Here is a 10584-nt window from a genome sequence, read left to right as displayed (position 1 = left end):
ATCATGTGGTGAAACCCACGAACTGCACCCTGCTGCCAACTAGGGGGTGACTCTTTGTCTCCATCATGTGGTGAAACCTAGGAACTGCACCATACCAACATCATGGGATTAGCTCATGAGAAGCCTGACTGCAGGCTGAGGCTTACTAGCAGCAAAGCAGTTAAATATACAGAGAGAGCTTTTGAAAACTTTTCTGGAGTTTGAGGATTGCCCGTGTTTAATCACTGATTTTTCACTCATTATGGTGATAGTGAAAGCTGGGAGGAAAACCACTCCTGGCTGGTTTCAGTTGCCAACACAAATACATAATTTTTTTTCCCTTGAAAGCAAATAAAAGCCCATTTCTAGGCTAATTTTAGCCTATTTTAAAAGCCTATTTTAGCCAAATTTGACACAGAATCAGAGAATTGGTTTGGCTGCAAAAGGCCAATAAAATCATGGAGTCCAACCATTCCTCCAGCACTGCCAAGGCCACCACTACCCCCTGTCCCCAGGTGCCACATCCACATAGCTGTTAAATCCTGCCAGGGATGGGGACTCTACCCTGGCCTGTGCCAGGACTGGACAGCCCTTTGGGGGAAGAAATTTCCCTAATATCCTCCCTGGCACAACTTGAGGCCATTTCCTTTGTCCTTTGCTAACACACCATCCAACACTGATGTGCTGCTCTGAGGTTTCACCAGCTGAGCCGCATTTTACCCCATGAAGTGAAAGCCCACAAGCTTCCTCACCTGAAGAGCGCAGATTAAATTCCTCTGAGGAATCAGTCCGGGGAACCAAGGGAAGAGTGAAAGTTTGTATCCCTACTTCTTCACGATGCTGCATAGTCACCATGGCACAGAGCCGTGACAAAGGCAAGGCCCCTTTGGCAACCAGCTGGTCTCTGACATTTGGGTAATAATACCTGGTAAGACACAAAAAAACAGCCTTAGCATTTCCCTCACAACTGCACAGAAGTCAACTTTAATTTGAGTGTCTTTATACCCTAATTAGTGTCCCCAGCTAAGGGAGAAACTCAAGTAAATGTATTTCATTTATTTCATTTCATAAATGATATGAAATTTCATAAATTAAATGTATTTCATTTATTTCATAAATGTGTCAAGCATTTAAACACTACTTTTAGATTGTTATGCCGATTAAAAGATGGAAGAAAGCAAACTAAGAACTTTCTAAGTAAATTATAAAAAGAAAGGATTCATTAGGACTCTCGGTGGGGAAAAAGACTCACGTCTTAAGTGCAGATACTCATCACCAAATGCTGATGAGCTTACTTTTTTTTTTCTGCTACTATAAAATGATATTACGGAATAGCCATCCCAGAGCTGCAGATTTTTCAGGATCACATCTATCTCTACCTGTATTGCTGTGCTATCTACAAAGAATAGGATAGTGTTCTGTACCTGCACCAGACTTCAAACTGGATTCCTCCTCCTGCTGCTCCTGGTGCCATAAATGCACTGACCAGGAGCCTCTGGACTGGGACATCAGCAGGAACCAACAGGGAATGATGATGCTCATCATTAAAGATGGGATCAGGGACCCAGTGATGCTCATCATTAAAGATGGGATCAGGGACACACAGAGTGGTAGCTGTTCGAAATGACTTTAAAGTGATGCCTGTGAATTGAGCAGACTTGGTTAAAAATAGTTGCAATTGTGGCTTTCAACCTTTTTCGGCTTGCAATCCTTCAGGAGGCAGGACCCATAGACAGGAAACAAAATCCTCTAGGAGAAAGCTCTTCTGAGCTTCAGTTCAAAGCTTTTACAAGCAATCCATGCAGCCCCACGACCCTGTGAGCCACAGGCTGGGAACTTCTGCTAAAAAGACACTACAAAAATCCCACAGGACTTACTGTGGAACAATGGACTGTCATTTTTCAGTGGGAATAGATGTTAGTGCTTCAAAACACTCAACACTGTGTTCTTTCCTACCATTGCAAATATTTAAATACTCTTTTATAATCTGACAAATGGTGTGTTTAGATTGGATATTGGGAAGAAATTCTTCCCCATGAGGGTGGCTCTGGCACAGATTGCCCAGAGAAGCTGTGGCTGCCCCATCTCTGGAAGTGTCCAGGGCCAGGTTGGATGAGGCTAGGAGCAACCTGGGATAGGGGAAGGTGTCCCTGGGGGACAGGCAGGGTGGCACTCGATAGGCTTTAAGGTCCCTTCCCACCCAAACCATTCTATGTCAATCCTAGTGATCTAAACTAAGCAACTCTTCTGTTGGTGTATCCATGAAAATCACAGAATTGTTGAGGTTGGAAAATCCCTCTAAGGTCACCAAGCCCAACTGTTAACCCAGCACTGCCAAGGCCACCAGTAATTCATGTACCCAAGTGCCATATCCAAACACTTTCTGAACATTTACAGGGATGGTGACTCCACCATTGGCCTGGGTAGCTGTGTCAGAGCTTGATAACTCTTTTGATGAAGATATTTTCCTTAATATCCAACTGTGACGTAGCCTAAGCCAAATTTTCCAAAGAAAACAAGCATTGGCTGCATGAAAGCTCAGGAAAAAAAGCCCCATCTTACTTAGGCAGAGAGAACATGACTAAACAATATTTAATTAAAGAAGCAATGCTCTAAATAAGGGAAAATGATGAAACAAACTTACCATCATGCAATCCAGGTCCTTGCAGTGCACCGCAACCAGGCTCCTGAACTGGGAAATAGTACTGGATGTAGCAGTCAGCCTCTCCCCACACCGTGGACTGTAAGGGTGTGAGTCCCTTCACACTCTCCACATGGATCTCAAACACATGCTCCATCAGCTCTCCCCCTTTTGGGCCTACCTGCTAACAAAAAAATGGAAGCCACACGGAAAGGATGACTTTAGGAGACTGGGAACATTTCAACAAGCTGCCCAGGGAAGTGGAGGTTTTTAAAAGCCATGTGGGTGTAACATTTGGTGACATGGTTTAATGGTGGCTTTGGCAGAGCTGGGTTAGTGGCTGGACTCGACGAGCATAGAGGTCTTTTCCAACCTAAACAATGACATGTGATCAGGAGCTAAGAAGCATGAGATGGGGGGCAGAACAATTACCTGCCATTTTCCTCCTAAAAGTTTACAGAAACATAGAAAGCCTGAAAGAAATTTTTGTTGTTGTTGCAAAGCATATAAAAAGCATAAAAGTTCCCACCTATCCAACTTAAAGGTAGTGGCAAAACCTCTCCAATAAGACTGTGAGAATTGAGATTTTCTGTATTTTTCCTGGGTTTTTTTTTTTTTTTACTGGACTTGTGAAGATAGAAGCAGTGGATATGCAAGGCAATTGAAAGGGCAATAATGTCAGGACTGGTGAGAAAAAGCTGGTAAAAAAAGAGTATAAACAATATAACTCTGTGCAGAATATGTAGAATATGACAAAATTTGCTACAGCATCAAGAGATGGAGGATCACTCGCCTGTTAATGAACCCACTGGTAAAACCCTTTCCACATGTCCTTAACAGCGAGACTCAAGATTTACTGAACAATAAATACCATTGCGGGTTTTGTAGGAGGATGGTCCAGAGAGTGGGGAGGACGTTGTGTGACAGGAGGTACCATTCCTTCTTCAGTTTTCAGCCTTTGCAGTGCCACTATTTGAGCAGCTGATCCCATTGCCAGGATGACCCTCAGGCTCCCGTTTGTGCTGCCGGTGGAAACATCAACCACAGGCATGTGGCCATCCACAGACACCACGGGGTACTGAGCCTGCAGGAGCAGCTGGGAAACCCTGGGATCTCTGCAAAACAAAAACAAAACAAACAAAAAAGCCTCAGCGTCAGAATGAGCATCTGAGTAGGAACACGAGCACACAGAACTCATTTTAGACAGGGTTTTCAATGCTGATAAAAAACCATCTATCTCCATTCCTCTGAAATTTGTCTCAATTACATCCAGTCTTCACAGAGCAGAGATCCATGAGCTGCTGAGTACAAGAGGCCATTTTCAGCAATGACAAAGGACACCTTCCCAAAACCTAACAGGGCCTTAGCTGTGAGCCACCCTAGAGATCTGTGAGTGAGGGGAAGAATGGGAACAAGACTCCCATTAACACCCTGTAGCCACGCTACACTTTTAGGAGGCAGTTATGTGCCTTTGGGGATGGAAGAAAAGAAGGAACAGTGACAACCTCCCAGAAAGATCTAAAAATCTCCAATAATACACTAGAGTTATTCAAGGCCAGGTTGGATGGAGCTTGGAGCAATCTGGTTTAGTGGAAGGTGTCCCTGCCCAGTGCAGGGGGTGGGACTGGAAGGGCTTTAAGGTTCCTCCCAAGCCAAACCGTTCGGTGATTCTAAGACATACACAAGTAAATTACAGTGGATTACTAAAAAATTATACAAATGACACAGTAATAACTAACAAAGCAGTGGCCATTCAGCTCCAGCACTGTCTGATTTCCACTTGTCATTAGGTCTGACCAAAATAAAAGGAATTAATCCTTTGCATTAGGAAGAATCTCCTCTGTCCAGTATTTCCACTAATTTAAACTGTTTTAAGCAGGTATATTACTTAACTGAACAAGAAGCCAATAGATTAAAACTAAAAAGAACAAAGAACTCCAGAGAATCCCAATAGATAAGAACACAAAACATGAAGGTTTTGGAGGTTATTTGACATCTGGGCTGTGCAAACTGACAGCATCCCTATGGGATCTCTGCAGAACTTAATTAGGAGCAAACCCAATCAGTCACAGTCTTGGAAAATCACCGACGGAAAGCCACACTTCATTTTCCTGTGTAGTCACTTTGATTTCTTCTGGTTTTAGTCTGTCACAGGACCACAAGTTAAGCAGCCACCAACCCTGATGCAGCACAGTGACTTCATTTCTCCCACTCCATCTGTACTTCTGGACAAGGACAGTGTAACTCACACGCTGCTCACTGCGGGAAAGAGCTATAGGAAGCTTGGCAGGGCAAAAATGCCTTTTGCTATAAAGTGTAACTAAGAACCCTCCCACACAACCCCACACGCCATCCCTGACTTCTTTCTCTGAGTTAGGATATTGCCCAACCCAAAATATGTGGGGAAAAGAAAAAGTTTACTTGAACGAGATGCAAAACTGATGCAGAGGGAGTTTCACTAATCCCAGCAATTTGTCACAGCCAGGGCTTCCCAGCTTGTTCCACGCTTCAATAATCATCACATTGTTCTTCAGCCGCTCCAAGTGTCTGGAAGTCAATGCAAAAGGCATCACCTGAAAGTGTTAAAGCAGAATTAGTACACAGAATACACTGGAAAATATTGGCTAAGTACAGAGCATTCTGGTAAGTCTACTTTATTCCAGTCTACAGAATTGTGCTTTTTAGAGACAGAAGTTCAAAAGTCAATGTGCATTGGACAGAGGCAAGCAGAAACGTTTCTCCACGTATACAAGTAACTTGACTATGCAATGTGTTTGTCAGTGAGGAATACCATGCTTCAATCAGTGTGAAATGGAGAATGGGAGACTTGCCTGAGAAAAATTAAAGGCAGGCTGCGTTGTGCCCCAGACGACAGTGGATCTCGTTGCCTCCTCAGTGCTGAGCAGTTTGCAGTTTAAATACACATTACAAGAAGTGGGGAGCCCAGAGCCTTCAGCAATAAAATCCTTTCCATCAGGCACCATCAACAGCACATGCAGCAACAACCCATCCTCCTCGGCTGGGGCTCTGTGTGCCACCCCATCCCGGGCTGTGGGGGCTGGCACGGTGTGTGGTGGCTGTGCTGTGTCCCTGCTGCCTGCTCCTGGCTCCTGGCAGTCCTCAGGGCTTCTTGTGGTGCACACAGTGCTTTCTGCATTCCCACTTGTCCTGCTGGGCTCCTGCAGTTTCAGCTGGGGATGTCTCTTGGCATGAGCTGGGGCCGTGGCTGACCTGGCAGCGGTGCAGGCAGAGTCTTTGCTCTTGGCCACAAGCTCCAGGGACACCTGCAGGACAAGGCAGAACAGGCTGGTCAGATGTGCCTCATCCAAAACCAAGGGCTGCAACAGAAACTCAGGGAAAACAGCACACCTTTGGCTCGAGAACTCACCCTAAGGCATACGCCGGTTACCAGCCACAGCTTTTGCTGTAAAATAAACTACATGTGACTCGATGAAATAAAGTCCAGAACGCAGTGCAAAACCCCACAATTACAGATGAATCATTGAATGGTCTGGGTTGGAAGGGACCTTCAAGCTCACCCCATTCTTAACCCTTCACCTGCTCAGAACTGTCAAATCTCTCAAACTGTTAATGCTTCTCAATCAGAAGCTGCAAACCGGTAAAAACTTTGGCTGGAGAAAGTAATTCCTGAAGTGACAAGGACAAGGAACACAAGGCCTCCTTGGCAGGAGAGACCTCAGCTCATGTCACATGTGAAGCAGAAGCCAAAGCTCCAAGCCCTGAATACGTGCCACTCAAATTTGCCTGTAGAGTGGTTTCTGTATTCAAGTCCTAGTTTACTGACAACATCCCTAGACATGCAGGAGTTTCAAAATATTTCTCCAAACCCCTAAGGAATAAAAAAGATTCATGTTATTTTATACTAGTCTTGCAAAGCTTTGTATCTGAGAAATGGCAAATTAAACAAAGAGAGAAAAGAGGAGTTAAAAATAAGAGTGTGCAGCCAAAGTGTGTAACAACTCAAGTTTGAGCTGGTAAAACACATACCTGTAATGGTCCAACTTGCGTGTGATCTCCTTCTTTACCCACAGGTATTTCCCAGCTAACACTGAGCAGCTCAGCCTCCATCACCCTGCGGAGCTGAAGCACTGCCGAGCCAATGGCCACGGGCTGAGGGCAGGCAAAGAATTCATTTTTGCAAGATTTCTATCAGGTTTAAAGAACTTTTGTGAAATAAAAGCTTTCTGGGAAGCCATGAGCAGCCACACACCCTCCCCACTCCTACATTGGTTGTACCAACAGGGATTTGGGAAATCTCCTTTACTTCCAATTTCAAGTCTCACTAGAACATCAGTAAGACAAATTTTCCCAGAACACACTGTAAACAATTCCAGATTAATGCAAAATTTGAATAGCCTAGTAAAATCCTAAATCCTAGCAAAACTTCCATACCGAAAGATGCTATTTATTCCCCCGTTAAAAGAAAGGCAGACAACCTTGGTGTTGATTAAAATAACCTAAACTGAGTTAATCCCTCTCACCATCTTCATCACAGGCAGATGGTTATGCAAATAACCTTACCGGATAGAAATGTACTTTTTTCCCCCAGAATGCACAAGTTACACCAGTTTTTCACAGCTCACATGACTCCCCTTACACAGGGCAGGGTAAGGATATAAACTGCATCCACATGAACTCATTCTACACTACTAAAGGAGCCGTGTTCTCATTGAAGGATAATGTTTATAATTGATCCAATATGCTCAAATAGCAAGAGATCACTCTTAAGGATGCGGGAAGGACAAGGGGGTTTTTTTTGCCAGCCAGTCTCAAACTCAGAAAATCCTTTATGCAGCCACAGGAGTGATCCTGTGGGTCCCTCAGAATATTCTGTGATTCTGTGAAGACTGAACTGCGATCAGTTCAACTATCTACATGTAACATCATTTCCCTTCCCAATATCTGGTTGTCTGCGCTTCTGTAGGAAATGGAAATGCAAACAATTTCTTTGCTTTTCAATACACAAAGTAGGAACATCTTCTAGTAAGTACCTTTTTCTGTGTGCTTTTCCTCACGTAGATTTTAAAAGCCAGGTCAGAGCCCCACCAGTGCTCTATCATTGTTCCTCCGAACCGCACCTGGAACACAGACTGCTGTTGGAATTTCACCACTGGAAGGAAGAGTGGAGCAACAAATATCCAAAATTACCTGATAGAAATAAATGTTCTCCTGGAGAATGCTCTGTTACACACACACACAATCATTTAATTCTGCATTATGTATTAACATCAAGGCCCAAGTAAACTGGTTTTCATTTTCCAAGGCCAGGAAATAGCAGGAGGCCAGCAGGACAAAATTAAGATTATAAATTAATTAAAAAATGGCTAATAAAAAGAATTTAAAAATCAATACATTATTAGATAAATTAATATAATTTTAAATTGTAACAGCATTTAAAGACTTCGGGTGACACCAAGTCTCTACCATTCTAGCATGCAGTAAGACCTGCCCTTCTTCAGTGAGGGAACTCTGTCTCATATTAAATAACATAGCTCAAGACAGTTCTTGAGAGAGTCAAAGCTGAGCTGCAAGAAAGATCACAGCTTTAGGAGAGAAGGAATAGCTGCAAGAAGAGATGGACTGAATTGGCATTCAGTCTGGGACAGAGTACAAGTCCAGTAAGAGCATTCACAGTGGACAAGGAAGTAGTCTTGTGATGACAAAAATGCAGGTTACACAAAGAAATTTCCAACCGGATGCCAAGCACTCCTCCACCTTGTCTGGGATGGCTATGGAATTTTTCCCATTAGCCATCTTTAATAAATGAGATAAAAGCTCTCAGGAAGGATAATGCTACAGTGGATTGACTTGATGTCTTCCTCAAATTATTTTCAGCCCAATCTATTTTGGTAGGTTCCACAGAGCTGAACTCTACACAAGGCAGAGGGCAGCAGGATGGGTTACTTTTGGACTACAATGTTGCATTACAGAAGTTCAGAAGGAGCAGATGTTTTCTCTGGTCACAAACGACCAGCGAAGAACTTACAAGAGAACTCAAAGTCTCCCAAATGCCACTCAGAAAGATGCAAAGCCAACGAATGACCGTATGGGAGAGGCTTTTGAAAGTCACCCTGGCATTCCAGTTTCTGCAAAGACTGGGCGGAGGATCTTGCTCATCCAGCATTCTCTTCTCAGTGGGAACAGAAACAGAAATTGTTCCCAGGGATACAAACACTGGTGACTCTCAGTACAGAGATTAATGTCTGCTGATCTGAGCACAGGACTCTGGATCCTTGGATCCAGCAGATTATCTGAGCTATTGGATATACTACATGACATACATCAACATCTGGAAAATTATTTATTTGAGCTGTAAGTATCTCTGATATTTCTAAAAGTATATGATAATTCTCCTACTATTGCAGAAAGAATATTGGCTTTATGTTCAAAGGAAGGAATGGGCTTACTAACTTGTTCTTTCCCTAGGAAAAGAACTTTGAAAATTCCAGCATGAATACTTCTTGAAAGAAAAAAAGAATTAAAAAAAATCACTTGGCTTCCTTCTCCCTGAGAGGACCATTCCCCTATCTGCAGCATGGCAACTCTAGGGGCAGAGGTGCCACTAATCATACTGTGATTTTCAGGCAATGCATGGAAACACATGGAAAACACTACTGAATAATTTCTAAGAGATGGAGTCAACGAAACTAAATCTAAGGGCGGGGAGGGAAATAATGCTCTTACCATCATCAGTGATTTTACTTGAAGCTACTCGAATTGCTTCTGTTGTTATGGAGACTTGTCCTTTATCATCCTTGGAGACTCCCACAGGAAAGTGGTACTCCACAAAGAAGGTACTGCCAATAAAAAAGTGAAAGGGTGATCACAATCCATCAAGAATCTGACAGCAGTCACGAAACTGAACACAGCAGGCAAATTCCAGATTCACAGTTTACTGTAATGCTATTTTTTTTAGGATAATTGAAATACCTATTCTGTGAATTCCTTCCACAGATTATATACATGCCAGATCCTCCTCCAATAAACCCCCTTCTGTTTTCAGTGTTCCGTCAGGCACAAAATACATTTGCACCTCCCCAAAACCCTGGGAAAGGCACAGCCCGAAGTGAGCCCACAGCAGGATAAATTAGTCACATCTCTAACTTTCCCAAGTTAATGGGATACAGTGTCCTGAGAGGAGCAGAGAAATGGGAAAGCCTCAGAAGGCTGGAGAGCTTGGGCAAGCTGGACTACACAAGAGAGCCCAGGGAAATCTCCCTTGAAGGCACAGAAAACAGATGAGGAGCAAACAATCCCCCTTACCACTTATGAACAGACATAGGCCGTGGAGGTTTCCCCAGTACACCTTTCTTCCTTGTGGAAATCTGGATGCCCTCAGGAGGGATTTTCAAGCTTTCAACGATGACTCTGGCCAGGTGCATTTGCTGCAGCAATGCCACCCTGTCTGCACCCAAGGATGTGACAAGAGCTTTTTCCGTGTGGTCTCCTGGAGGAGCAGTGGGAGAGCAGCTGCAGAGATAAAACCATGGCTCAGGACTGCAGAAACATGCTTGGCATGATCTCATGAAGGAAAAATTGCAGCTTGGTGGGATGTTACTTAAAAACTGCCCAAGGTTCACTAAAATACACTTTTTTTTAACATATTTTTACAACAAATTTGATGGTCTCTGTACTTCTCTGTAACAAAAATCTTACAATATCTGGGGTCCACTACTGAAAAAAACCAACCCAGAAAGTGCATGCTCCATGCTGTTGATCTGAAAAAATCTTACCCTAACTCTTCCAAAAGAAAAGCTTCATTTAATGCCATATACAAAAGCAGGGAGATGATACACTTATACAAAAGGACAAGTCTCTGCTGCAGAGGAACAGCAACAGGATTTTTGTCGTAATTTTAAATATCATTTGTGTAATTTGCAAGACTTGACTTGCGAACGATTTTGTGTTGGTACCTCTGGGGATATGAATTTTACCTGGTGTTA

At 43.3% G+C, this 10584-nt stretch overlaps 1 protein-coding gene across 1 annotated transcript; it reads right to left on the bottom strand.

Moving 5' to 3' along the window:
- Positions 1-2576: 2576 nt before the first annotated feature.
- Positions 2577-10131, bottom strand: LOC146422218 (C2 domain-containing protein 3-like). Its single transcript, XM_085046710.1, has 8 exons — positions 9905-10131; positions 9326-9438; positions 7606-7751; positions 6629-6751; positions 5452-5904; positions 5042-5193; positions 3492-3735; positions 2577-2801 (listed from the first exon to the last, which is right to left on the bottom strand). The coding sequence occupies exons 1-8, from the start codon at positions 10021-10023 to the stop codon at positions 2592-2594; spliced, it is 1560 nt and encodes a 519-aa protein (XP_084902836.1). The 5' UTR covers positions 10024-10131; the 3' UTR covers positions 2577-2591.
- Between the last annotated feature and the right edge of the window lie 453 nt (positions 10132-10584).

This window comes from Lichenostomus cassidix, unplaced genomic scaffold (assembly GCF_008360975.1).
Source record: "Lichenostomus cassidix isolate B80296 unplaced genomic scaffold, HeHo_3.0 HiC_scaffold_122, whole genome shotgun sequence".
Lineage (NCBI taxonomy): Eukaryota > Metazoa > Chordata > Aves > Passeriformes > Meliphagidae > Lichenostomus > Lichenostomus cassidix.
Note: the sequence above shows the minus strand (reverse complement) of the source record. Positions and strands in the feature narration are given on the sequence as shown.